Below are 27,579 nucleotides of genomic sequence, written 5' to 3' on the forward strand. Positions count from 1 at the left end.
TACACAACCCAAACCTCTACCAAAGGGGCATTTTGCTTGCTTTCATTACCTACTGCAGAGTTTAGCAGGGTTCCCTCACTTCCCTGGGCAGAAACATCTACGGACCATCAACTACAAATTCCAGAGAATTGCAGGTGACTGATGTACAGTAGAAACGATTTTAGTTAAAGTCAATGATGATATTTTAAACTATTACTGTTCATGACAATCTGCAACCTTGATTGTGATCATTAATTTGTTTTCATTTTGAAGGCATGGTTTCCCAATGTTATAGGCTGTATTGATCATGGCACACATCCCATATCACTGCTCCCTCAGTGAATGAAGTTATGCGATAACAGTAGGAAGTATTTACACTACATTTATGTGAACAATGACTACTGTCTTACAATAACAAAGAATATGACAACCACATACCTGTACTACAACTACTAGTACTATCTCTCAATCTCTGCACTGTCAAGATAATATGAAGCAGCACACATGATTACGAATGATGAAGCCAAGTGGGCCAGTTGTGCGCATGAGTGTACCCTGCACAATCAGATTTGAACATTATACTGTAAGTATAGCTTTGTACAAATATCATTCCCAAGGCTCCCTCTTTTGACACACTCAAAATATATACTGTACATCCATCGTCGTTGTCGGGTAATAACCGCGTATGTCGAAAACCGTTCGATAATTTTTTAAATGATTTAAACTAGTGAAGATAGCAGATCTACAAGCACACAACGCTTAGCACTGCGAGGCGTTGTGTGCTTGTGTGCTTGTAGATCTGTCACTAGTTTTGTGAAACAGTCCTATATGATGAGGCAGGGCTTTAATTTATACAAAAAAACATGCAAATTTGAAACTAAGAATTACAAGGTTTCTGCTGGACAGTGACAATATGCACAATATTAAATATGAGAGAGTGTAATGGCTACCTGCTTTTGAGGGCTTACCCTGACCCTGGCTGCCAAGTTCAACAGCGTTTAAAAGTGGCCCACTGAGGTGACAACAGACAGACTATATACTGTAGACTCTGAGTAAACAGAGGACATGTGACATTGTGACATGTAACATTATTGTAGCATGTCTTGTTCTCTATAATATTGCCACAATTAGAACAGAGCATCACCCTGTCAGTTACCATGGTCGAGCTCCATTGATTTTTATAGTCATCATGCATATTGTCACTGGCGGACAGAAACCTCGTAACTCCAAGTTTCACATTATCATGTTTTTTCGTAAAGTAAAGCCCTGCTTCATCATACAAGGCTGTCGCACAAAACAAGTGAAAATAGCCGATACATACAAGGTTTCCACCCGATAACAACGATATGCTTAACCCAGAGAGAACATACTCAGTATTGATTGAACTAACTCAGATCAGCTGTTCTACAACAGATGACTCAGACCAGGTCTACTCTGATTTGGCTCAGGTATCAGAGCGCCCACTTTGGGATCGGCTCCTCAGCTATCCTGGGTTAGTGCTGAAGAGCCAGACGGTGAGCTCCCCAATGCCTTGCCTCTTCCATCAGCGTGTGAACCAACGTGTGTGAATGGGTGACATGTATAAACATTGCAAAGTTTGGATAAAGAGGCTATATAAATGCACAAATTACCATTTTGTGTGTGGTCACTCAGACCTGGTCCAGGTCTACTCTGGTTATGTGACATACAAACATCGTCCAGGTGTTGTTGTTGTTTTGTTTTAGTTACAATCTACTCTGTGGGGGTTATGTACTGTAGAATCTGGTCTACCCTGTTTATGTGCATACAAAACATGGTGGCTTTTCAGTGTGAATACAGACCTGGTCCGGGGCTGATCTGGTTGTCATAGAGATGGATGTCATCTCCGCAGGCGATGGGCGAGTCCTGTCCCTCCTCGCGGTCCTCGCTGCCCTCCTCTTGCTCCGCCTCCCGCTGCTCTGGGGACACAACAGGGACAGGGTTCACCAGGGTCCAACGTTTTCAGGCCGCGACCCCCCCAAAATAATCATATTTGAACTGGGGACCCTTCGAAAAATCATATTGGAACTGGGGACCAGAGTTTCCGTTAGCCGGTATTTATCGGCCATTGACCGGTTAAATGTTTAATTGGCCGGTAATTATAAAGTCCATTCACTTCTTTTTGGCAAGCGATACCTCTGCATAAGTAGATAGTTATTATTTAGTTAACTCAGGAACAGATTGCATCTGTGATAAAGAGGAAAGCGCTAACATAAAATGGTGTAATTATCAGTTGGGTGCACCGCATGCAAGTAGGATCTGCAAACACGCATGTGACGTTCATTATAATTATGGCCGATAAATTAATTGATTGGCCGGTAAAATATAATCCTGCCGGCCAAGGTGGCCGGCCCCAAAAATGCCTAGCGGAAACCCTGCTGGGGACTAAGCCACCCAGGCAAACACTTGGAATCGTAGGAGTCAAGTCGTTAACATTTAGTTTTACTTTTGCTTCCACAGATAAATATTGTGAAAATAGCAGATCTACCTCACAAGGCCTATTGCTAGGCGTTGTGTGCTTGTAGATCGGTTGTAGATCGGCTGATTACTTTTCATGCAGTAATGGTCTTTTTTCTTTTCTGACACGTTTGATTACAGTATGTGGGTACTAAAAATGTCCTACAAATCCTTACATTTTCACTTTACTTTACTGTCACATTGTTCAGCTCCTACAGGCTGACTTGCTGTCATCTCCTGGACATCGCCACCATACCATACCAGACACAGCACAGGAACTCATTTATTTCGTCTGCACTGGGTCAAAGCCACTGATCCTAAAGTCCCCAAAACTCACCGACCGTATCCAACTCAGCCGGGGACACGACGGAGGGGAGGACAATTTATTTTCCTGAACCTCGCCATTATGCCGGCCCAGGAATAACCTCCTTAACCTCACCATAGAACTGGCACACAAGGGGGTGCCTAGTGGTTCAGCCAGTTTGTACTTTATTTTATGTATTTAAACGCTCATATCTCTCCCACCGCTGAGTTACTGTGAGTTGTATGCATGGACCAAGGTCATCATTCATTTGTATCCTACACTGCCGGTCCCTGTTCTCTTGTGAGTGTCAGGACTTTCAGACAGTGGTGGAAAAAGTACTGCAATATAGAAACTTGACCTTTCACTCTGAAATTAATCTGCTCTCTTTCCCCTCTACACCAAAGCTCTTTGCCAAAAATAGCCGATCTACAAGCTCACAATGCCTCGCACCGGGAGGCGTTGTGAGCTTGTAGATCTGCTATTTTTGGCTTAAGTTCTCCGACATATGGACGCTAGGGTTCAAATGGTTAATATAAAAAAATCACACAAAGATTTGGAGGACCCCCAAGGGAATCCACTTTGAGAACCACTGATGTACACATGTTGCCGTGTCTAACACCTTATGGTCCCAAAAGGAACGGGAGGGCGTGTTTCAGATCTATGAACAATCTGACACCAGGTCAGACATAGCCGCTCCGTTGATCTGGAGAGCTGTATCATTTTGAGGAAATTATATGGAAAATAATCATGTTTATTTACGACCGAAGGTCGTAGTTTAGTATGTGAAACGGCACATCATGTCTCCTTCTGAACGTGTATACTTTTTTACGGTCTATGGGTTTGCCGGTCTGACATCACGCTCTGACATCCCTGTGATGTCAGGGGAACCACTCTAACAGATGGCCAAGACATGGCGCGACCTCGCCCTTTAGGGCTTATTAGTCTCTATCCAAATTCTAGTTCATTCATTCGATTTGTCTTGAATCAAGATCATCCCTCAGCACACACACATACACACACACAAATAAGAGGGGTTTTCTTACTTCAGGGTGGGGCAAACAAAAAGCATTTTGGGCAAAGGGGCGAGGACACCACAGTGTTACGCTATACAACTGAATATGTGTGTCAATCCACTAGAGGCAGTTGTCCACTAAATGGCTGTGTCATTTAAACTGTGAATCATGTACACATGCAGCGTTACACCCCTCTCTCTCTCTCTGTTTGTCAGGGATCATCAGCAGTTACAGTATCTGACTGGATTCAACACAAGCGCTTCATTCTGGGACGCACGGCGTGTCCACACTCACCACAACACAGTGCCAGGGTCCCACACGCACCCACAGTGGCAGCTCAACCGACCTGCCTCGTCCAGAACACCATGTTAACGTTATCCTGTGGGATTTATACAACTATTCTAGCTCTTTCAGTCACAGATTGTTGATCTGAGCTCGCTTTGGCGCTGATACGTGTGCGCTCTTTTTGACAGGTCGACCCACACGCGTCTAGTCTCGACATGTGCTGCATGCCGTGTGTTGACAATCAATCGATTCGCGCACATGCAAACCGTCAGATTTTCACACCCTGGAAATTGCTTTTAGTATAGGCAGGCTACCATCAGACAGACACCCCCGCCCCTCCCCTACCCCACCACCCTACAACAGAACCCCCCCCCCCCAAACAATTTCTCTTCGGATATGCACGACTCACGCAGATGACAATTTTCAATTCAAAACAGCAATAATTACCGAAAAGCGACAACTTTGCATGCCTGACACATAAAGATGTGCATACATGCATGTGCTTGTATACACAGACATGCATACTGTACATGCATGCACATTAAAACGGCCCCACTCTCACACAAATCCCTCCCTTTAAACACGCACGCGCGCGCACGCGCACACACACACACACACACACACACACACACACACACACACACACACACACACACACACACACACACACACACACACACACACACACACACACACACTTCAGACTCAATGGCTGGGCTCTGACTTTCAGTTCACCTTGGGAGAGAGCAGCAAGCAACCAAACCAAGACAAACAAACAGAGGGGGTTTTCATCCCAAAATGCAATCTATTCATTCTGTAGGAGAAGATTGCCAGCTCGATGTCTACTGCTGGATGTTTAATAAAGCAACACAGTCCAGAGACAGCAACAGGGTCCAGATCTGTGGTGAGTCTGGTCGCTAACCATTTTGCCTGAGTAGACAAAATGTCACATCTTTCAGACAGTGATTTTAGATGGGTAGCTCTGTCCTGCTGTGCTACTACAACAGTATTTAACTAGAAAGATGAAATTGGAAATTGCAAGCGTGGTTGCCGTAGACTTTAACCTGCTTGTTGCCAAGAATTAAAATTGACTAATGTCTTCAATTGCCAGAATGATGATGCATGCCATTCACAGCTTTCAAATACAAATATCTGCTTGGAAATCCGTTCAGGCATTCAAAAGATAGAGGCTAAAGTGTTTTCTTCAAATGTAAACAAACATGGCTGCCATGTTTGAAAGATAGAGCTGTTCTGGGAGTAAACATGAATTTCGCGATCGCGATCATGCCGAAACCGGAAGTAGGAAATAGGGAGTGGGGAGTGGAGAGTAGGGAGACCAAGGGAGAGCGTTTTTTTTTTCTTCAAAAACGGCCAACTCCAAGTGTGTTAATGGGGAGTCAATCAGAGAGGGGGAAAAGGACGACATCACAATATCAAGGTATCGTGATGTTTGGTTGGGTGAAGGCTGTCATGTGAGGCTTCATGGTCTGGATAGCCGGATTGTCATGGGGAGCTTGACCGATCCTGAAGCTCGCAGTCGCACCACTCCCCCATTGAACTCAATGGACTCTATAATGGTGATGTCAAAGTTTATCCAAGAATATTAACTTGTTAACTGCCAGGGGCCACAAGAGGCCGCTAAAGTGCCAGACATTTCTCCATAAGCCTTCGCTATACAACCCGTTCTCACCCCCTCTGCTTCAGCCTCCCGACGCATTCCCAACTCGCTTTCTGCTTCACCCGTGCGACGCTTTGGAACGTCTACTGCGTCTACGGTCGGACACGAACGGAGAGTTTTAGGACGAGAACGCAGAGTCTTAGTACGCATGCGCCGACATGTGTTTACTGGAATATTTTACTATCACGGCCATCACGGGGAATCGAACCCGGGTCTCTGGATTAGCATCATCATGCTCTACCGACTGAGCTAACCAGACGACTGGGAAATTCCCTTTTTTTTGTGCTTTTATCTTTGACAACGTGGATGATAACATAGTCCCTTCTTTGAGCCGTATTCGGACATTTTGACCAGGGGAAGCAGTCCCCTGGTCAAAATGTACTATTCTGTCCATAACGGCACATAATTCGGTAACGCCGCTGAGTCGGCTCATGCGCCGTTCACACCGTTCGCCGCGGCGACTCGGTCGCTACCGCTCCCTCGGCGGCGTCTCTCGGGGTTCATCGGCGCCTGAGACGGCGCGGTACGTCGTTTATAGTGCAGTGAGCGGTAGCGACGGGTGGCTGGTAAACCAGTAAGCCCTTCAGAGCGGTATCGAATCCCGCTTCGGGAACAACTTTTTTTTTCTTTCTTCTTAGACCACCCAATGCGTCCAACCCGTGAAACAGTAGGCAATCCCAAAGTGTCTATCGTCCGAAGCAGTACTGTACTTCACAACGTGTCGGTTGTATGACGCTTTAGGGGTGAGAATGTGTTGCGCTATAACATCCGGGTACCCAGGCAGAAGTGCTTTGGGTTTTCACTGCAAACAGTGTTATGAACGTGAACCGGAGGAAGAGAGCTAACAGTTAGCTATCGGCTTTTTTTTTTTTTTTGCCCGATTTGAGGCTATTTAGCCTAAAAAAAAAACTTTTTCGCTGCCCTAGGAACACAGTTCAGAGAAAAAGGTCTCTAAAGATGTGAGAATGTATTGGATTAGGCGGCGCGATTACGGGGGAACTATAGTGTGTTGCTTATGGCAACCACACTAATTACTGTGTGGACATTTGGTATTGGGACAATGGGTGCATGTATTGTAAAATTGAGGAAATGGTAAATGGTACATTTATACAGCACCTTTATCCAAGGTGCTTTACTCAATCATTCACACATCAACGGCAGAGGACACCATGCAAGGCACCAACCTGCTCACCAGGAGCATGCGACTAGGGGTTCAGAGTCTTGCTCAAGGACTCTTTGACACTAACTCTGGGGTAGCCCGGGATCGAACTGGGAACCCTTCGGGAACCCTCCGTGTTTGTTCTAAGGCAACAACTCTACCCCTGAGCCACTAAACACCTTCACAGGTAAAAAAAATAAGTGCACTGGGAATAATGTTTTATTATTGAGATGTTTGATTGTTTGCACTGAAAAAAAAAGAAAGAAAAAAAAACACCTTCACACATATCTGCAGCATCAGCTCATTCACTCCGTCATACCTCTGTCATCCAGTCATCGCGTGCATTAAGGCAGCAGCACGGCATACTGTACAACATTGGCTGAGGGTTAGGTCATACAGGAAAACCATCGGTGAGCCTGGCAGACATACACGCCTGCGCACGGGATCGGAACGCGGGCCAAGGCGGCCTGACCAATCTACCGTTAATGAACCTCTTAGATGACAATGGTGGTTAAGGCTCGCACCGTCCACGATAATGTAATTGCGTTTATATCTCGATAAAAAGGGTAGCCTAATAAAGACTTTAAGTTTCAACCCACCCCCCACCCCCCGTGAGAGAATGCGCAGAGTGAAACGGTGTGATGCGGCACAGGAATAATTGGCTAGGGGAGATGGGGAAGGGGACAGGAGGAGGGGGGAGGGGGGGAAGCAGTGTATCCAACGCAAGGCACATTCTGTCTTGCACTGCACATACTAATTGGGTACCTCTCCTTGGCTTCAAGGTAATGAAATGAAACTCCTGTTATCTTAAGAGCCAGCGACAGAGTTTCATTATTTATAACTTAAAAAGTGATGGAACGTGTGAGATTTTTTTGGGAGCCAGTGTTGTGAGTGAGTGAGTGACAGAGTGAGTGAGAGAGAGTTTATGTGTGTGTGTGTGTGTGTGTGTGTGTGTGTGTGTGTGTGTGTGTGTGTGTGTGTATGTGTGCGTGCGTGCGTGCGTGCGTGCGTGCGTGCGTCAGGTCCAGGGGTGAGGCAAGACTAGCCCATATCAGTAGCAAATCTTTGATTAAAAAAACAAAATATATTATATTGTTCATGTGATGTGCATCAAAAGCACTGACTGTACCAAAAAGGACCAAAAAAGTTAAGCCTAAACACAGATTAGACTTGGAACGTGGAACGTGTACACTATACTGTACAGTCAGTATCAGAATAGGTAGGACACTAATTTAATTCATGCAAAAATACTATCATCAAACTATGGCACATTAGGAGTCCACTAGTAGCTACAGTACATACAGTATTATGGCTTAAGTGTATGTGTTTCTGGTAATATTGAGAAGAAGGGAAGTCCGTAACATGGTCTGGACTCTTACTGAGAGTTGTATGCCGGTAGTAAAAATAACGTTTGATGAAAAGGTCGCGGCACTGTGCACGACTAATCTCTGTAATGATAAGAACCCCACATTATTGACATGCGTGCTGTGACTCTGGAACTCTGCTTGAACTTATTGTAAGCTGCACAGGATAAAGGCACCAGTCAAGCACAACCCACCTGCTCATCAATTTAAGCTGCAGTAAAAAGTCAACTTAATCAAAAAGAGTAAACTGAGATCTGCCATGTTGTGTGTGTTGTTTGCGCTGTGCTGTGCAGCGTGCCACATTCAAGTCAAATGTTGTTTTCTGGGAAAGGTTTCCGTGCAACAGGTTTTGATATCTATCTTTAAGACAAGACGTGTGCCCCAAGGAATTATGGACTGGTTCCTAAACCACCCATAGCAGCAACGGACAGTTTGGGAATTTATAGCACAGCGACTATACAGCCAAAGTGCATCAACCAGCTGATCGGTCAGTCAAGATATACAAACTAAAGGGTCCAGCATGACCAGTTCTATAGTCTGTTTTGCAATCAATACAGTAGTAATGTACTGCACAGGCTCCCTGCCAAAATCTAGAACCTCTTTTTCTCCCCTTCCTCATTGAACCTTGCCCCTCTTTATAACAGGGGATCTTGTGATGGGAATATCTTAAGCAAGTAAGGCCAAATCACTCATGTTTTTTTCCCCCGGAAAAGAGAAATCTTGTCCCTGATCCAACGCGGGATCGATTGAAAAATAGGAACATGTTCTGTGAGTACTTGAAAAGGTAAGGAAAATGAAAAATAGCTGGCGGTGTTTAGTGCTTGGATTAAATATTCTTGGCAGTGGATCAGTTAATCCAGGGGTCTTCACCGTTTTCAGGCCAAGGACCCCTATTAGTTGAGAGAGAGATGAAGCAGGGACCCCCACAACCTTGTCATGGATGCATATCCTGTAGTTTCATCGTTTGACAGCACAATCATCATTGTATTTTGGATTCATGTCAATTTGTGTTTTCAGATATTTAACCACTCAACACTTGATAAACTTGACCTTTCACTCTGTACTTAGTCTGCTATTTTTCTCCTCTACACCAAACCTCTTTGCCGAAAATAGCAGATCTACAGGCAGTTGGTAAATGGTACATTTATACAGCAACTTTATCCAAGGCTCACAACGGCTCAACAAGGCTCACAACGGCTCAACAAATTGTGAGCTTGTATCTGCTGTTTTTGGTTCTCAGAATATGCACACTAGGGTTCAAGTGCATGCATATAAAAAAGAAGAAAAAAAGTTTCTATCACACAAAGATTTGGAGGACCCCCTGTAGTAACTCTGAGAAATAATATGTCTAAGTTATCGAGTTTCTTTTTTTTTTATCAGCTGAATGAACCTGTGATTTGAGAAACTTCTGAACTCAACAAAGACTTTTATCTACATCAGTCATTAATCATTAATGTATAATTCATGGTGAGATGATACACTGCCCTTGTTCTCCCTTGCTTTGTCACAACTATACTGCTCTCCCCGTGAACGTCACCAATGGCAGCAGCAGTCACTCACTTTGAAGAGTTTTGAAGATTTTGTGGCATCAATGCATGAAAAGCTTTTCTTTCTTATGGGCTTATGAGAAAACTTCTCAAACTTCCAGATGGCCAGTCTGTGCCTGAACAGCAGAATATGAAACATTTATTCTGAATGCATGGGCCTCATTCACCAACCATTCTGCTGATACCAACCATTTCACAATTGTCTCAGTATCAGTAGGAGTATATCGTCAATGACGAATATACTCGTCAATCGACCCAAGGCTCACACTGCCATTGACAAGTCACTTGTCAATCTGTAGGGAACACGGTCGCGATAGTCGGTAGCGCTGTCGCCTCACAGCTAGAACGTCCTGGATTCAATTCCCGCTGTGGACGCTGGGGGCGTTTTCTCTCCTCCGCGTCATCAGCACCAATACCCTAGGTAGGGTTGGCAAAAGGGCGTTTCTGTGTGGATTTAGCATGTTCTCCCTGTGTCCCTTAGGGTAGGTACAGTATCCTCACAAAAAACATGCCGTAATCCTGTTCTGATGGAGGGGAGAGGAACTGGATGGAATAACATGATCCTTCCACGCGCTACGTCCTACCAGGGAAACTCCCTCCTGTAGGTGATAAAAAGTGGCCTGCTCACTCTCCTTGCATTGAAGGAAGCATGAGCTAATTTCGGGGCCCTCCCCAGAGGGAGAGTAGCACCCAGGATTACAGCTTAAAGGACAACTCTGCCCTAAATCACTTCTAGGCTCATTTTCCTACTTATATTGATCCAAAAAGACTGTCCATGGGGTCTATTAGGCAGAAACGCCCCTGTTGTCCAGTTTCCCCAGCAGAACCCAGCCGCTCTCATGGCATAGAGTGGAGCCTATAAGCCTATCACTTTTACACTATTTGTTGTGGTCAAAAGTGTTTTTATTTTTCATGAATGTGGTACTAGTTGTCATTACAAACAGATCCATGTCATCGTTGTCCCACACAAGCCATCACACTCTGCTAAACAGATGTTAGGCTTTTATGTGTTTTGCCAAGTCCCGGAAAAGATGCCTTGTGATTGGCCAGTGCAGTCACTTTGATTGGCACTTGTGCCGAATGATCACCCCAAAACATTATTTATGAGATTGTGGTGGCTTGTGTGGGACAACAAAGGCATGGATGTGTTTGTAATGACAACTAGTACCATTCATGAAAAAGAAAATCACTTTTGAACACAACAAATAGTGTAAAAGCGATAGGCTTATAGGCTCCACTCTATGCTATGACAGCTGCTGCGTTCTGAAGGGGAAACTGGACAACAAGGGCATTTCTGCCTAATAGACCCCATGGACAGTCTTTTCTGATCAATATAAGTAGGAAAATGAGCCTAGAAGTGATTTAGGGCTGAGTTGTCCTTTAAGCAATTGACACTGGTTGAAAAATGGACAAAGATTTAGGAAAAGAAGATCCGTCATTTCAGCGGTTTACGATAGAGGGCGCTCGTCCGAAATCTGTGAATGATCCCAGCATCGCTAAAGAAGAGTACAGCCAAAAACCATGTGATCTCACAAAAACTAGATGGTTTACTTTTGTGAAAAAAAGAAATAAAAACTAGCTTCATTCAACTGCCAATAAGTCAGCGACGGATTATCGCGACCAGCAATTTCTTTTAGGCTAGGCTTTGACTTTATTATAGGAGCCAGTTTGTTCCCAGTTGCAGCCTCTTTTAGAGCGGTCTTGAAGGAGAGTAGGGATTTACTGCTTGGTTGGTTCCTTGCATCTATTTATCAATTGGGTTCAAAGGCTTTTTTGTCTTCTGATGCGTTCTTTCCTTTTATCACCAAATACTTACATTCATTAATCCATTCATTCAAGAGTACTTGAGCAAGCAAGGACCAACTCCTTCACAAGCTCTAAGGGGCTTTTCTATGACCTTGCATCCAGAGTGGAGCCATCAATCAATCAGTATCATGAATACATTTTCATAAAAAATGAAGACCAATGCAGTATAACACTGGGCTGCACAATTATGACTAACATGATAAAGCTGATTATTTTGCTGACTATTATACAATAAATAATACATAATTAATCCTTTAGTTTTGGTTTTATTGAAAAGTGTTGGTTCTGGCACCGTTTATGCACCAGCACCGATACTGGATAAAAAACAGTTGATACGCAACTCATCTTTGCCAAATATTTGCCAAATAGTACGGAATGGCATCTGTGAGCCTGGTAGACAGGGAGATGAGCTGTACATGCTCTGAATATTAACCCTTGTGTAATGGTAAGGTAGAATAGCTGTCCATATAAAATGATGCAAGTTTCACATTTAAGCAACTGTGAATTGTTAAATGATTGCTAATTGCTTCCAACACATTGGCTGCCATCATTGGCTGCATTCAACCTACCGGTGTGCGTGACGGGCGCACATGAGATCGTGGCTCCCTTCAGTCATAACGTGCTCCATTTTTACAAGCATTGCCTATGGAGCTTGAAATGATCGTGCACTGTGCACGTGATCTCAATCAGGAAATGCATGCGTGCAAATCGGCCGCTAAGCCAGATGGGAAATGTAGCATTTTTGCTCACCTGGTGCTAAAAAAGCCTTATTTATTATTTTACCTGGTAAAGATGCAAGCATTGCCAGCCAGAGTTAAGACGTCTGGGGACGTATTTTGGCTATTAAAGTGTTTAATTGTGCAGCCCTAATAAAAAGCAAATTATTCATCCTTCTTTGTAACTCACACTCACCCATTTCTTGAAAGAAGTATCCATTCTTTGACATCCCAGAGGGAGGAGCCTCTGTAGGGAAGAGGAGGAGAGAAGTGGTCAGTGAGGTTGAGTCTAGGCAGAGTGAACTTATAACACAATGAATCCACAAGTTTCCGCGGGAGTTTACTGGAGACTATCAGGACCAAACTTCCGGGTTTAACAGCAGACATACAAGCTCACGTCGCGTCACAGATGCAACCCGTTGTGAGCTTGTAAATCGGCGGCGGAACCTCGGTGCAGACGTTTGCGCAATGCACTATGGGGCGTAGGAAACTCGTGGATAGGACAACCTTTGAATAGCACGGATGCTTTCTGTGTCTTAAAGCAGTGGTTCTCAACCTTTTCAGGCTGACCCCCAAAATAATCATATTTTAACTGGGGACCCCCCACCCTGACGAGCACTTAGAGTTGAGGCATTACATTTTGTATAACACGGTTCTATTGTGAAAATAGCAGATTACATGTTCACAACGCCTCGCCTTGCGAGGCGTTGTGAGCATGTAGATCGGCTATTTTCACAATTTCTGCCTCTAATATTTGACAATTTGGCCAATGTTTAATTTGTCATGTGTTAAAAAGTCCAAATTGTCACTTTAGAAATGTGCAGATACACTTTATGGTGGTTTGTTTACTGTTGAGTGAGAAAACAATGTTGCACATCAAGTTAATCATCTGGGAACCAACCAAAAAAAAAATAATAAATAAAAATAATAATAATAATAATAATTTGGGGACCCCCTTGGGGGTCCCGAACCACAGGTGGAGAACCACTGTCTTAAAGGTTTAACAGTCTTTTACATCAGTGAGATGATAGGTGGAGCTGTAAGAGATCATTAGGCCTTAGAGTCTATTCAGAATATCTAGTATGATTATTACTTTTCTGAAGACCTTTATTTAGAAAACGGTTATTGTGTCGAGGTTATAACCAGCGATGATATGCTTTTTAACATCCATTTTTGTCTAAGACTCACACTGACTTGATGCCTTGAATAAAACCTCCAAAATACAACAATATCATTTATAACCTAAAAGTATAGCCCTTCATGTTGGTTTTCTTATCATATACGGAACAATCCATACTGGGGATAGGAAATCTTGACAGACTAATAATGAAAAATGTCCCCAGTGTCCTTTGGCTGTATTCTATTATACATGGGGTAACTAACCAGGGACACAGGGAAATATTATACTGTATGTACGCTGTGCCTTTGATTCTTCAGCTCAGTAAGAATATATCATTAAAGCATATTCTGATAGTCACTGTAACTTGTCCTGGATGCCAGCTGAAAATAACTGGATGGTACAATTTAATACAGGGGTCTTCAAAGTTTTCAGGCCAAATACCCCTTAGTTGAGAGAGAGATGAAGCAGGGACCCCCCACAACTTTTCATGGATTATATATCATTTGACAGCACAATCATCAGTGTATTTTGGATTCATGTCAATATGTGTTTTCAGATATTTAACCACTTGAACCGTCAATACTTAATACATTTGACCTTTCACTCTGTACTTAGTCTGCTCTTTTCCCCCTCTACAGCAAACCTCTTTGCCAAAAATAGCCGATCTACAAGCTCACAGTCACAACGCCTCACAGCGCGAGACGTTGTGAGCTTGTAGTTCTGCAATTTTTGGCTAAAGTTCTCAGAATATGGACTCTAGGGTTCAAGTGGTTAATATAACAAAGGAGAAAAAAAGTCACACAAAGATTTGGAGGACCCCCTGAAGTAACATCTGAGGACCCCCTAGGGGTCTCAGACCCCCTGTTGAAGAACCCTTGATTTAATACAACATGCTGCAACGTGCTGGTACTGTAACTGTAAACAGCATTATTAACAGAACATGAACATTATTATCATAAATGTTGATCAGCTTTCCTGATCGTCGGTAACCAGCATTAATGCGTGGGGGAAAAAGGCTCTCTCCCTTCCCATACCATCTCCCTTTCTCTCTCCCTCTCTCACTCTGATCGTTGGTATCTTGCATTTCCTGGGTTATTGTTTGAGATCAAACTCTTGTATAGCATTATTATACTCCCCCCCCCAACACACACACTTCAAAGTGAACGACGATCTATAAGCTCAAAACACGCCACGGACGCGATGATCTGCTATTTTCGGCTCGCAACTCCACTGTACAACAAAGTATAAATCAGGATTACTGTATGTGAGCAATGCCTTGTGTTCTGAATGCAGTATAAATAGCTTCTATTTTATTTTTTAATGGCCAATTTAAAGTAATAATAACAACCCTGATTTGTGATGTGGAATATTTCCATATATGGGCAGAATAAATGTGATCGTTGGTACCCAGGTTATTGTGTGGGTGAAACAGGTTCCTCTCCATCTCGCTCTAGCTACTTTTCTCTCCCCGTCTCCCTCTGATCCAGCCAGAGCAGAGAAACTGTTGGCTAATGAAGACTATTATTAGACTACTACGGGGATATCCATATTTGGACATAATTGTCCAGAAACACAGACACGCAGAAATACAAACAACCTGAACTTGGGGGCGTATGGAGTTTCAACTAAAACATATTATGTATACTTGAGATGTGCATTTCTCAATATTCCGAAATAGTATTATTCTTTAAATAAGCTTCACTTGGCTGATAGTCAATAATGTGTTTTACTTTGACTACAGGAATCATTTTGTCATTTTAGACTAAGTGGGTGCTATTAAAATGCTGAATGTATCAATTTCCAAGGAGACTCTTCAAAGAAACACAAATTGTGAACTGCATAGATGCGCACACATGCGCATGCACGCACGCATGCACACACACACGCACACACAGTAAAATGCCTCAACAGAATACGAGCATAGCATATTACACATGAGGAGTTGAACAAACACAAACAGAATACTGATTTACATCATGTTTAACATCACTGTGACAGTATATGACAACAGCAAAAACCCATATGGGAGCCATTATCAAACAGAACTGCATTCAGTTTGCAGTGATTCTACTGCCGGCGACAGCAGAGGGAAACGCGTGCGTCATGCGACACTGCGGATGTGTACAGAATGTGGATAGCAAAATATACGACGAGATACAGAGTAGAGGGTCATACAGAACAGTGTAGTGGAACATAAGGAGATACAGAACAGAACAGGGGGCAGTGGTGGAAAAGGTACTCATATATTTTACGCAAGTAAAAGTATCAATAATGCAATGTAGATATATTCCACAGTAAAATTTGCTTGCGTGAAAGTGCGAAAGTGTTGGTGTCAAAATGTACGCAAAGTACAAAAAGTAAGAGTACTTATTATGCAGAATTTCAAGTTTTCAAATGTGTACAAATATTGTTGAAAATTGCAGAACTACAAACTCAGCTATTTTAAATGACCAAAATGTATAATATAGCGCTGAAGTGGTTACAATACGTTTTGTAATAATAATCCCAATCTACAAAGTAACTAGTAACTAAACCTTTGAAAAAATTGTAGTGGAGTAAAAGTACAATATTTGGATCCGAGATGCAGTGGAGTAGGAGTAAACGTATTGGAAATTGGAAATACTCAAGTAAAGTACAAATACCTCAACATTGTACTTAAGTACAGTAATTGAGTAAATGTACATAGTTACTTTACACCACTGGTAGGGGGGACATTGCAGGCTGTGTTGAAGGGCAGAAGAGGATGTCATGACGCATCTTTCTTTGGCCTTGAGTCAGGCTTTTCTCAGGCATTAAGCTGATGTGTTTACATATTCATACTAGGCCCCAACATCAGCCACATGCCTGCCGGATATTTCACTCACATGACTGCTAAAAAAAATAAAAAATCCACACCACCGCACGAATGCACACAGAGATTTAGAAGGGCGGGCACAGACAGGGGCGTCACAAGGGGGGGGGGGAAGTGGGACTGAGTTACTAGGTGGAGAGGCCTTAATTATTTGATACTTTAGCTATTGAAAAATAGCAAATATACAAGCTCACAGCGCGGCACCGAGTGCCGCACTGCGAGCTTGTATATCTGCTATTTTTGAATAGTCGTGAAAATGTGTGCAAATCTTTGAATACATGTATTTTTAAAGCGAACATATGCAACTCAAATTTTGCTTCTGGGGGGTCCCTGGAACTAAATATTTTGAGATGGGGGTCCGTGGCCAAATACATATCATTTTGGGGGTCCTTCACATGAAAAGGTTTGAGCACCACTGACATAGAAACCTAGGTTTTTCAAAAAACCTCAGAAGGACTTGAAATATTCAAAGACTTTTCAAAGAATTGTCACGATTTTTCAACAATAGCAGATCTATAAGCTCACAGTGCAGCAATCAGTGCTGCGCTGTGAGCTTGTATATCTGCTATTTTTCAATAGTTAAAGCACAAAATGTGAGTGAATCCTTGTGCCCAGGGCCCAGAATTTGGTGTGACACCCCTGGGACACAGACACGTTCAGCTGACTGAAAGACGGACGGACACACACGCACATTATTATGCTCACATCCTCTTTTATCTTTGCCAGCCAGAACGAAAATAAGTGATCATCAGTGCCTTTTCTAAAACACTGAATTTCATTTGAAAACCGCCGAGACAAGAACTAGATAGACACACACGTGCGTCCACGCACACGCGCATGCACCTGCACACACACACATGCATGCGCACAGAATGACAGATCATCTTACATGCATAACGTCGTGGTCAAGTGGAAACCTTGTATGTCCAAAACCGCTCGTTTTGTATTTATCATTTAAAAAAAAGATTTAAACTAGTGAAAATAGACGATCTACAAGCACACAACGCCTCACGGTGCGAGGCGTTGTGTGCTTGTAGATTTGCTATTTTCACAAGTTTTGTGCAACGGTTTTATATGATGAGGCAGGGCTTTAATTTACGGAAAAAAAACATGCACATTTGAAACTTGGAGATACAAGGTTTCTGCATAGTGATGACAAGATATGTCCTGTGTACAAAGATACTCTGTGCACCAAGAGATGTGCAGCACATTTACTTTATAGCAGGGGTCTTCAACGTTTAATTCAGTTGTGAGCATGTAGATCGGCTATTTTTGTGAGCATGTTGTGAGCTTGTAGATCTGCTATTTTTGGCTAAAGTTCTCAGAATATGGACACTTGGGTTCAAGTGGTTAATATAAAACAGGAGAAAAAAAAGTTTCTATCTATTTGGAGGACCCCCTGTAGTAACTCTGAGGACCCCCAAGGGGTCCCGGACCCCCTGTTGAAGACCCCTGCTTTATAAGCTATAGTGTAACGACCCCGCTCTCAGTCTGCTAAACGTTACAATACTTTATATTTTATGGAGCAGAGATGGACGTTCTCATGTGCATCTTAATTTACACTTCAGGTGCTCCGCATGTCTTCAACTCTCAAGAGTAAAACTCCGGAGTAAAAGGACCAGGGACTCGTTTATTCTCCATGCAATTAGACTGCTTAATCTGCACATAATAATGATCTAGCCTCCGGGGTTCACTAACAGAACTGCTATTCTATTACTGCTGAGTGTGTTTTTTGCAGTGAACTGTCTATATCAGGGGTCTTCCACAGGGGGTCCTCAGAGTTACTAGAGGGGGTCCTCCAAATCTTTCTGTGATAGAAATTATTTTTCTAGCGTCCATATTCTGAGAACTTTAGCCAAAAAATAGCAGCTCACAACGCCTAGCTTGTTGATCAGCTATTTTTGGCAAAGAGGTCCCCTCCACAGGTGTTCAATGGGATTAAGATCTGGACTCATTGCTGGTCACAGTCCAGCGTTTACTGTTGAACCATTCCTGAGTGCTTAAATTGGATGTGTGTTTCGTGTGGTTGTCCTGCTGGAAGACCCACGACGTTCTACAGCAACGAGATGCAGCTTCATGACACCGTGAAACATTTCGCTGCAAAATACCAATGGTAATCGCCCGTTTTCATAATGCCACGCACCCAGTACCAGAGTCTGCAAAACAACCCCAAAACGTGAACCTCCTCCATGTTTGACTGTTGGGAGAGTGTTATTTTCTTCGAAGGCTTAGTTTTTTCCCCCCTATAGATATAGAGTTTATGTGATTTACCAAAAATCTCTAATTTGGTCTCGTCTGTGCACAGGACATTTTCCCAGAATGATTTTGGCTTGTTCAGGTGTGTTTTGGCAGACTCCAGCCGGGCTTTCTTTTGTCTTTCTTTCAGAAGGGGGGTCTTGGGTCTTCTACCCACTTTCATTGAGTTGGCTTCAGTACCATGGGCCTTAAACGTCTTGATAACATTGTGCACGGTGGACACAGGAACATCAAGGTCTCTGGAGATGGACTTGTAGTCTTGAGATTTCTTGTCCATACTCAGTGTAGGCCATGCAGTGACACAAAAATTGGTTGGATAAATGATTACTAGATTGAATCACCAGCTTTTCTTTTCTTTTCTTTTCTGTGTGAAACAGAGCTAGGATTCAGTATTTATTCCAGTTGTTTGTTGTGTTCCTCTGCAAACCAAATGAGTACATAGGTTGATGCTGAAATGTGTTTTAATTTCCCAGCAGGGTTCTGGAAGAAATATTGTTTTTTGGAAGAAAATGCAAGGGTGCCAATACTTTTCCAGCACTACCGTTGCACAAACTGTGAGGAGGAGGTACATACAGACACGTTGAATGAAATTAACTCATAAAAGGCACCACTCATTTCACACTGGGTGTGATTTCTACAAAACTTCCAGCTCTTGTTCTCCATCACATGCTTGTTTTTTGTTTTCTTTCTTGGCAGCAACATCTGCTATAATCTATATACTGTACATGTAGAAAAGCAGAACAGAGTAGTTGTAGACTGGAGTTGAGAGTCTCAAAATTCTTCAACCCTCCATCTTTCTGGGAAAATATGAGGGGAAAGTCATAGGGCCCTATTTCTTTTTTACTATTTTGAAAAACATTTTCTTAGTTCAAATATCAGCTATTTGAAGTATTTTAAAATGTTTTTCCAAATAGTAAAATAGTATTTGACAGCTACTATCAAGCTGCACTTGGGCAAAGCAGGGGGCATTAAAGCTTCACAATAGCAAAATGTTGAGTGTAACTGTATGAACGTGAGGCCAGGACATTTCTGTAAAAGCGTCCGTGCTCGGTCAACTTCGCTCTCAATAAATGCGGGTTACGGCAATTGAAGAGCAATCTTTAAAACCGTATAGTACACTTTAGTGTAGTGCTGAAATCAAACCAGCGGAACGACGTGTGTTTGTGTTTGTGTTGACTGCAGGCAGCTGCAGCCTGCCGGTCTTTTATTGATCGACTGCAGATGTCAAGCATCTGTGACTCGCATGTCTTGTTGCGCTGTTAGGTAACACAGGACACATGAAGAGATCCAGGTAATAGACTGGAGGGAGACGTGTGATATGACATATGAATGTGTGTGTGTGTGTATGTATGTATGTACTGTATGTATGTGTTGTATTACTGTACGTAGTCATGGATTATTTTGGCCAAGACATTCTTACATTAAGATAGATATTCAACAATCAATTAAAACACAATGTAAAGGTTAATTTAGTTATTAGATTCATTGTACTGTAACGTTTATATATTTAGATGTATATGACATACTGGAAGATAATAAGGTTTCTTTGCACCATATTCTTTGCCGTAAAGGGCTGTGTGCAACACTTTGACAGATTAAGGATGCTTTCAATTTGCACGCCTTGACAGGCTCGTATTAATAACAGCTGTAGGAGGCAGAACTGTAGGCCACAATCACTTTACTCAGACAGTTAAAGTTCAGTTATCAGTCTGGGTATGAGAAAAATACCTCTATGACAAACCGCTTCAATTTCAGAACCTCAACCTCCCGTGCCTCGGCCACACTTCCTCATCACATAGAAGCGCCTCAATGTGCGCCAGTGAGCGGAGGAAGTGGTTGGGAACGGGAAGCAAAAAACAGATGCTATTATCGACACAGAGTGACTCACTTGTATATGAAGAGCTAAATGTATCAATGCAGTACAGTTAAAGGAGAATTAGGGACTAAATGGCATTCTTGTATTTTATCTATTAATTTATCTATTTTAGAAACTCGTCCAGGTGTTATAAGCTGTTATTTTATCAAAATCCTATTGCTCCAATGGGATTCGGAAGTCTTGTGAGACAAGTTTTAGAATGTGACTGAATCGTTTTGCCGGCAGAATCTCAACAATGACATAACCCTGCGGTCACTTCTGCATGTTAGCTAAACAGTGTGTTTATAAGTACAAAAAGAGCGGATTTTTATATTTTGCATTTGATTTTGATTTGATGGTATTTGTGTTTATTATTGGTGTGTCTTGTCATGTTTGTTTAATTGCAGTGATGGGCAAGCTACTTGGAAAATGTAGTAAGCTAAGCTACAAGCTACCCTTGATGAAATATAGCTTAAGCTACAACGAAGCTACCCACAGAAAATGTAGCAAAGCAAGCTACAAGCTACACGGAAAAAGTAGCTAACTACTACAAAGCTACTTTTTTTTTTTTTTTTTTATCAACTTCATGATCAAGTACAACTTTCCACCAAACAAATAGGCAGGCAAAAAATGCTCAGTTCGGTTGATTATTATAAAACTGGAAACAAGCCCTTATGTCTGGCTTTTTGTGTCATCCTTTAATTTACTTTTTTTAATTTACTTTACGTACACATTAAATGTGTACCTTTTCAGGCTGTGACCCCCCCAAAAATCCTTTTTGAACTGGGGACCCCACCCTGACAATCAATTGGAATTAGGAGTTGAGGCATTACATTTAGTTTCACTCTGTTCCACCGATAAATGTTGTGAAAATAGCAGATCTACAAGCTCACGTTTGGAGCTTGTAGATCTGCCATTTTCACAATGTGTGCCTCTTTTACTATAGTCAATTTGACGATAACTTTTGATGTAGTTTTGGTCTTTTATTTATATTTGTTTAGGGGTCTTCAACGTTTTCAGGCCGGGGACCCCCAAACTGATGGGAAGATGGAGCAGGGACCCCCTACCCCACCACCTCGTAGGGTGGGGGGGTCGGGGCTACGACATATTTTTTATTTTAAATATGTACAAGTTACAGCGAGCAGGGTGGGCCGTACCACTACCATTTCTAAACATACTACTTATTAACTGAGAACAAGCTCAGTGGCCTTGTGGTTAGAGTGTCCGCCCTGAGACTGGGAGGTCGGGGGTTCAATTCCCCGGCCGGGTCATACCAAAGACTATAAAAATGGGACCCAATGCCTCCCTGCTTGGCACTCAGCATCAAGGGTTGGATTGGGGGGGTTGATCACCACCACCAATGGGGATCCTGACTGTCTGTCTGACTGACCAGCTCAGTGGCCTTGTGGTTAGAGTGTCCGCCCTGAGACTGGGAGGTCGGGGGTTCAATTCCCCGGCCGGGTCATACCAAAGACTATAAAAATGGGACCCAATGCCTCCCTGCTTGGCACTCAGCATCAAGGGTTGGATTGGGGGGGTTGATCACCACCAATGGGGGTCCAGGGACTACAGATGAAAATTAGCCCACGGCGGGCTAACTCTGGCTCATTTACATTGAAGTGAAAACTGACATGTCCATTAATGAGCACGGTCCCTGTCAAATAAACAGATCTTAACTCTTAACCAATGTCAATAATATCAACAATCTGTCAATTGCATAGTAATCATCTATTCAAAATGGATAGAATCATGATTATTTTTTGAACATAAATGTAAAAAAACAAAAACATTTTTTGAAATCTTTTTTTTTTAAGCAATAATTTCACGGACCCCCTGCAGTACCTCCGCGGACCCCCTAGGGGTCGCGGACCCCCTGTTGAAGACCCCACTTTAGGTATTAAAAATGTCTAAAAGGTCCTTAAATTGCCACTTCACTGTCATTAGTTAGCCGTGGACAAAAGAGTGCACTGCAGTGACTTGTGTGCTCACTGTTTTGTCGAAACAGTTGATTAGCTGCAGCCAGCGGTGGAAATGTACTTGAGTACTTTTACTTTTATTTGTACTTCAAGTAGCTTATTTTTAAAAGCATGTACCGGTATGCACTCTTGAATACATACGTTTATTTAAAAGCAAGTACTTTTTTTACTCTTACTTGTAACATTTTGACTGAGTTTACTGTGGATTGGAGTGTGACCAGGAGTACTCTGTACTCTTACTCAAGTAATTCGAGTACTGTCCATCTCTGGCTGAAGCCTGATTTATGCTCCGCCCCCGGAGATCTACAAGCTCACAATGTTGGCATTTGCAACGCGATGTGAGCTTGTATGTCAGTTGTTCTCCGTCTCACTTCTCACACGTTCCCTGAACATGGTGCGGGCATGCAGAGGTGGGACGTTCGCGAACGAATTGAATCTTTTGAACGGCTCTTTGAAGTGAACGATGGGATCCGGTTCGCGCAGTAGAGAGTGCGTAGTAGAGAGCGCATATAGTGAGACAGATCGTTGGCTCGGTCTCACTTCAAAGAGCCATACATCCCTCTAGATGCGGGCTGAAGTGTCAGTCGCTGTCGTACTCAACACAGTGAAGTGAAAGCATGCAGCGCTGTGCAGAACAACATGTTTGGGGATCTGTTGGGAATTATTTTCCTCACAAACGTTATTTAGCAGTCAAATTTCGCCGGGATAGTAACGTGTAGCGTTTGTTGCACGCTACGTCACTACTGGAGTCTAAAAATAGCTCCGCTACGCTACAGCTACGCTGGTTCAAAAGGAGCTGCGCTACCGTGACGCTACTGAGAAATGTAGTTAAGCTATGTAGCGCCGCTACTTGTAGCTCGCTACTGCCCATCACTGTTTAATTGGTGCAATCTAAAATAAAGACAAGGTTAAAAAAAAGAAGAAAGAGTGGATTTTGGAGCAATGGAATAAGCTTATTTGCATAAGCCCCGCTGCAAGGTGTTTCATTTGTATATTATGCATTGTCTTGTCTTGAATGTATGTATTAACCCAAGCAGAACGATTTTCCCTTGTTTTTATTCTAATCGAATCTGATAACAAGAATCTAGTGTTTCAAAATAATAATTTGTAGTCTCCACCAGAATGAAGGCGTGGCCGAGATATGTTTTCACCGCCGTCCGTCAATCCCTGTGTCTGTATGTCTGTGAACAGCTAATCTCCGGCACCATTGGACTGATCGACTTGAAACTGTTTTTTTTCTCATCGGCCTGTTACAGCGCCACCAGGAGGCAGGTTTTTGAGCGGTGCCTACCACTCCAACATTTGACCTTGTGTATACATATGTCTGTCTGTCTGTCTATCTGTATGTACAGTATGAGTACGGCCTCAACAGCTGCAATACCACTGGGTGACCTACAGTATCTTCAAGTGGTGCTGTGGAGCTGCCTATGGCAACACTCACTCCCACTGGGTGGGATTTGGCAAATAAACCTGTACACATTACCTCTGGGGTCATGTGATCAGGATGTATACGTTTGATATTTCAGATCTGTGGTGGCAGAAATGTATAGATTACCAAATATGCATGTATTATGTACTTGTTTGCCTTCCATTCAAACTCATTGAGTGGTTGGTCAGCTATAGCTTTCACAGCTAATTCAACTCAACTACAGCTGAGCTGACTCCTCCACGCTTATAGTCTCTCTATCTGCAAATCAAAAAGTGATCTATACAATACATGGTCATTGCTAACTTAACTAGTCAGCCTTATTATGGTACACAGTATACCCTGTTTATATTCTATCTCCATTTAGGGAGAGCATCTATGTGTATAGAAGGTGTCCTATATGACACTTCAGGAGGTCTTCTGCCCTACGGGAGCTCTGATGCTGTATGTATGCTGTTTCTGCATCTCTGAATCTTCTTCAATAAATGGTCAACTTCATCCTGACTGGATATTCATATGTCTCCATCATAGATCCCATTCCAAGTGGCTATGTCTGCCTTCCAAAGTTTGCAGGCCCTGGGAAGGCAACCCGGCTTGGTGGGGATCTGCGCTCCGAGGAGCACACTTTTCTGGTTTATCCTCATTTCATACTCGCCCGACACAGGTTTTGACAGAGAACATGACCACAAACACCATGATTTATGCAGCGGGATCCTTCCTGTGCGAAATGGGAATCTAATATCCTGCCTCAAAGCTCATATCATGTCATTGCACTCAATAAGTGATGAGCCAGTTCTGCTCAACACACACACAGCGACCATACTTTCAAACAGACTCTCTAACGACAATCACTTTCTTCCTCCTGTGGACTATTTCTAGATAACAAAATGTGCACACTGGGTTTAAGACTTTTTGTCATAAGATCTTTTCACCACTCTCTGGCAGAAGCCAGCTAATTTCCTTTTTTTCTGTGCTATTGAACATCCTTTATGTCTGTGTGTTGGTTAAACAAATATTGAACCAATGAAAAGTATTAAAAAGCGCTTCTGACAAAACCAGCTAACTCCATTGGATCCTCCAACTGTCTGATAAACCAGTTAACTCCAACAAAGTGGGGAGGAGTTAACTGGTTTTACTAACTCCAGGCTCCACCCCCTTTTGACCTCCAGCTGTTCTTAGCAATCAACTTATATATAATAAGCAGTTCTCTCTCTCTACACCTAGCTATGACTATGACTAGCTATGAGGGAAGCTCACTACTAACCAACAGGAAGTCAGAGCAGGCTAGACCGGTATCACTCTCACTCACTCACTCTCTCTCATACACTTGCACACCTCATCACATAGTGTCATTTTGACGTTAACCAACACCCTGAGCAAAGCCATAGAAAAGCGGCCCATGTATGTGGCATCTGAGTTGCATCCTTTGTCCTTTCATTACAGCCACTGTCAGTGAGTTCACTGGCAGTGAACTTTTTTACAATTTAGTGCAGTCACAGTGCTTGTGCCAAAAACTCTGAGTCTTAACTCATCCTCAGGCTTTATCAAAGGAGAAATGGGAAAAGCATCTGCTATTAACTGTACACCCACTTGGTGTGGTGTATTGTCACTGTTCTCCCGAAACGTCAAAAAGAAGTGCCAAGACGATTCTTGAGGATAGAGTTGTGCATCTCCAATGTTAGAGTAGGGCTGCAACTATTGATTATTTACTCATTATAATTTCCTATCTATAGATTACATTTCAATAAATCGTGGAGCAATTTTTTAATAATGTTTGTGCAAAGGTGTCGCTCAAAAATAGTGAAAATACCAGAAAATGGTTCGATCAGTTAATCGAACCACAGAGCAGTGCACATACTATCGATCAATTCAACCTGCTACAGAATAGACAGATTTCTCAGAGCGGCAGCCATAACTGTGGTGTCGAGCGGCACCTATTGTATGTGTGTGTGCGGCTGTGCGCCGACACCGCAACTACACGGCAGCGCTCTGGAAAAAAAGGTCTATACTGGTATCTGAGACGCAACTACAGTACATGGGGCTGCACTGGACGCACCTCAGGCCCAAACAGCTGATAGTTGTTGAATTACCAATTTGGAGCTTGTCCAAATGTAAGGTACTGTCTACAAGTTGGCAAGTTAGCGTTAGCCAACGTTAGTGATGTTGTTGGGCGTGCTGCACTGCAGCAGGCATTGACACTAAGGCTTGCCCACCTGCCCCCGGCAGGTAAATAAAGGTTGCTCATTTGAGAGGTTACGCAACCGTCACAAACACAACACCAGATATCTGTCTAAACACCTGAATGTGGCCAGAGGCTGTCTTCTGGTCTGTGGAATGTAAAATAAGAGCACTGTTTACCTATAATGTTCTGTTTTTACTGTTGCTAAAAATATGAAATAACATTTGTGAAACCACAGACATATTCAATCATAGCAATGCAGGTATTTGGTATTTGGAGGTATGATTTTTTTTTTTTATCGCACAGCAGAGAAAGTAAAGAAATAAGTGTTAAATCGATCAGTAATTTAAAATCTTACCTATGATTTTATAATGGAAAGATTTACTTTTCAGGCAAGTGGGCATGACCTTTGGACAAGTAGAACATGACCTGTACTTGCCCGACGGGTAAGTGCCACTGATACCTTAGTGTCAACTCCTGTGCAGGACAGGCTCGAAGGAGTGTCGGGCATGAGTCATGTTGGTCAAATAGTGCACTCCTTTCAGTAATCTGAAAACGGAGACGCATGCAAAGCAGCTTGGAGTTTGCTTTGGTGCGCTTAACATTATAGTACGTTTAGCATGCAGGTTGAATCACACGCAGCTACTACTACTACACACACTGACCTAGATCCTGTGAATGTGCATGCATGCATGCATGCGAGTCACTTTTGTTTAATGTCAAACATATGGAATTATCCCGTTTATCTGTGTTGCCATGTAAAATTACTGCAAAGAGTTGAGTATACATGTTGAACATGCACTGCTGCTTGTGCACGGTTCAAACACATCACCTGACACTTTGGACTGCTGCGAGCATAGCTGTTACACTCTCATTTTGAGTCAGTGCTTTCATCATAGCTGGGCTCATACCTGAGGGAAACATCTGTACAGTGCATAAAGACCTGTATAGACCTCTCATCATATGTGGGCACTTTCATGTACCAAACCAACCTACGCCATCATGCCCCGCAGTGAGCCGGGCTTCTATAGTACACTTTCCGTTCAGTCCTTTCATCACCACGGCTACATGATATCTCTGTCACTCGCTCTCAGAGGAGTTTAACCCATGCATTAAGACCTGAGGTCGACTCTACAAATGTCTTCTAAATCCTAACAGTTTTCTGAAAAACCTATGTTTCTATGTCAGCGGTGCTCAAACTTATTCATGTCAAGGACCCCCAGAATTGATATGTATTTGGCCGTGGACCCCCATCTGAAAATACCCCAGAAGCAAAGGTTTTAGTTACAATTGTTCGCTTGGAAAAATATACATTCAAAGATTTGCACACGTTTTCATGAGCTTGTGTATCTGCTATTTTTGAATAGCTAAAGTAAATAACGTTTAAAGTGGTTCAAGTCCAAAGCGACACAGATGCTTTCCGGGTCTAAAATATCTGTGTCAAAACCCACAAGCAAGGCAACGTCAACTCAGCTCTCTGTTTGATCGAGTATCAGGTGGGAGTATCAGGCGTCTTCTTCCTTCCTGAATTGCACAAACACAGTACTGTGATGGGTGCAGAAGATATCCGCCTGCATGTTCATGTTGCAG

General features: G+C 42.8%; 1 protein-coding gene across 1 annotated transcript in view; it reads right to left on the reverse strand.

The window, feature by feature from the left end:
• The window catches only part of slc4a11 (solute carrier family 4 member 11), a 227,040-nt gene that overhangs the window by 146,989 nt on the left and 52,472 nt on the right, over window positions 1–27,579 (reverse strand). The window contains exons 2-3 of the mRNA XM_080751219.1: window positions 12,523–12,573; window positions 1,800–1,916 (exon numbers count right to left, since the gene is read on the reverse strand). Coding sequence (XP_080607345.1) covers window positions 1,800–1,916; window positions 12,523–12,573 — 168 coding nt within the window. The remainder of the gene's footprint in view (window positions 1–1,799; window positions 1,917–12,522; window positions 12,574–27,579) is intronic.

The sequence above is a fragment of the Nannobrachium achirus genome (genome assembly GCF_963921795.1).
Source record: "Nannobrachium achirus genome assembly, chromosome: 20".
In the NCBI taxonomy this organism is placed as follows: Eukaryota; Metazoa; Chordata; class Actinopteri; order Myctophiformes; family Myctophidae; genus Nannobrachium; species Nannobrachium achirus.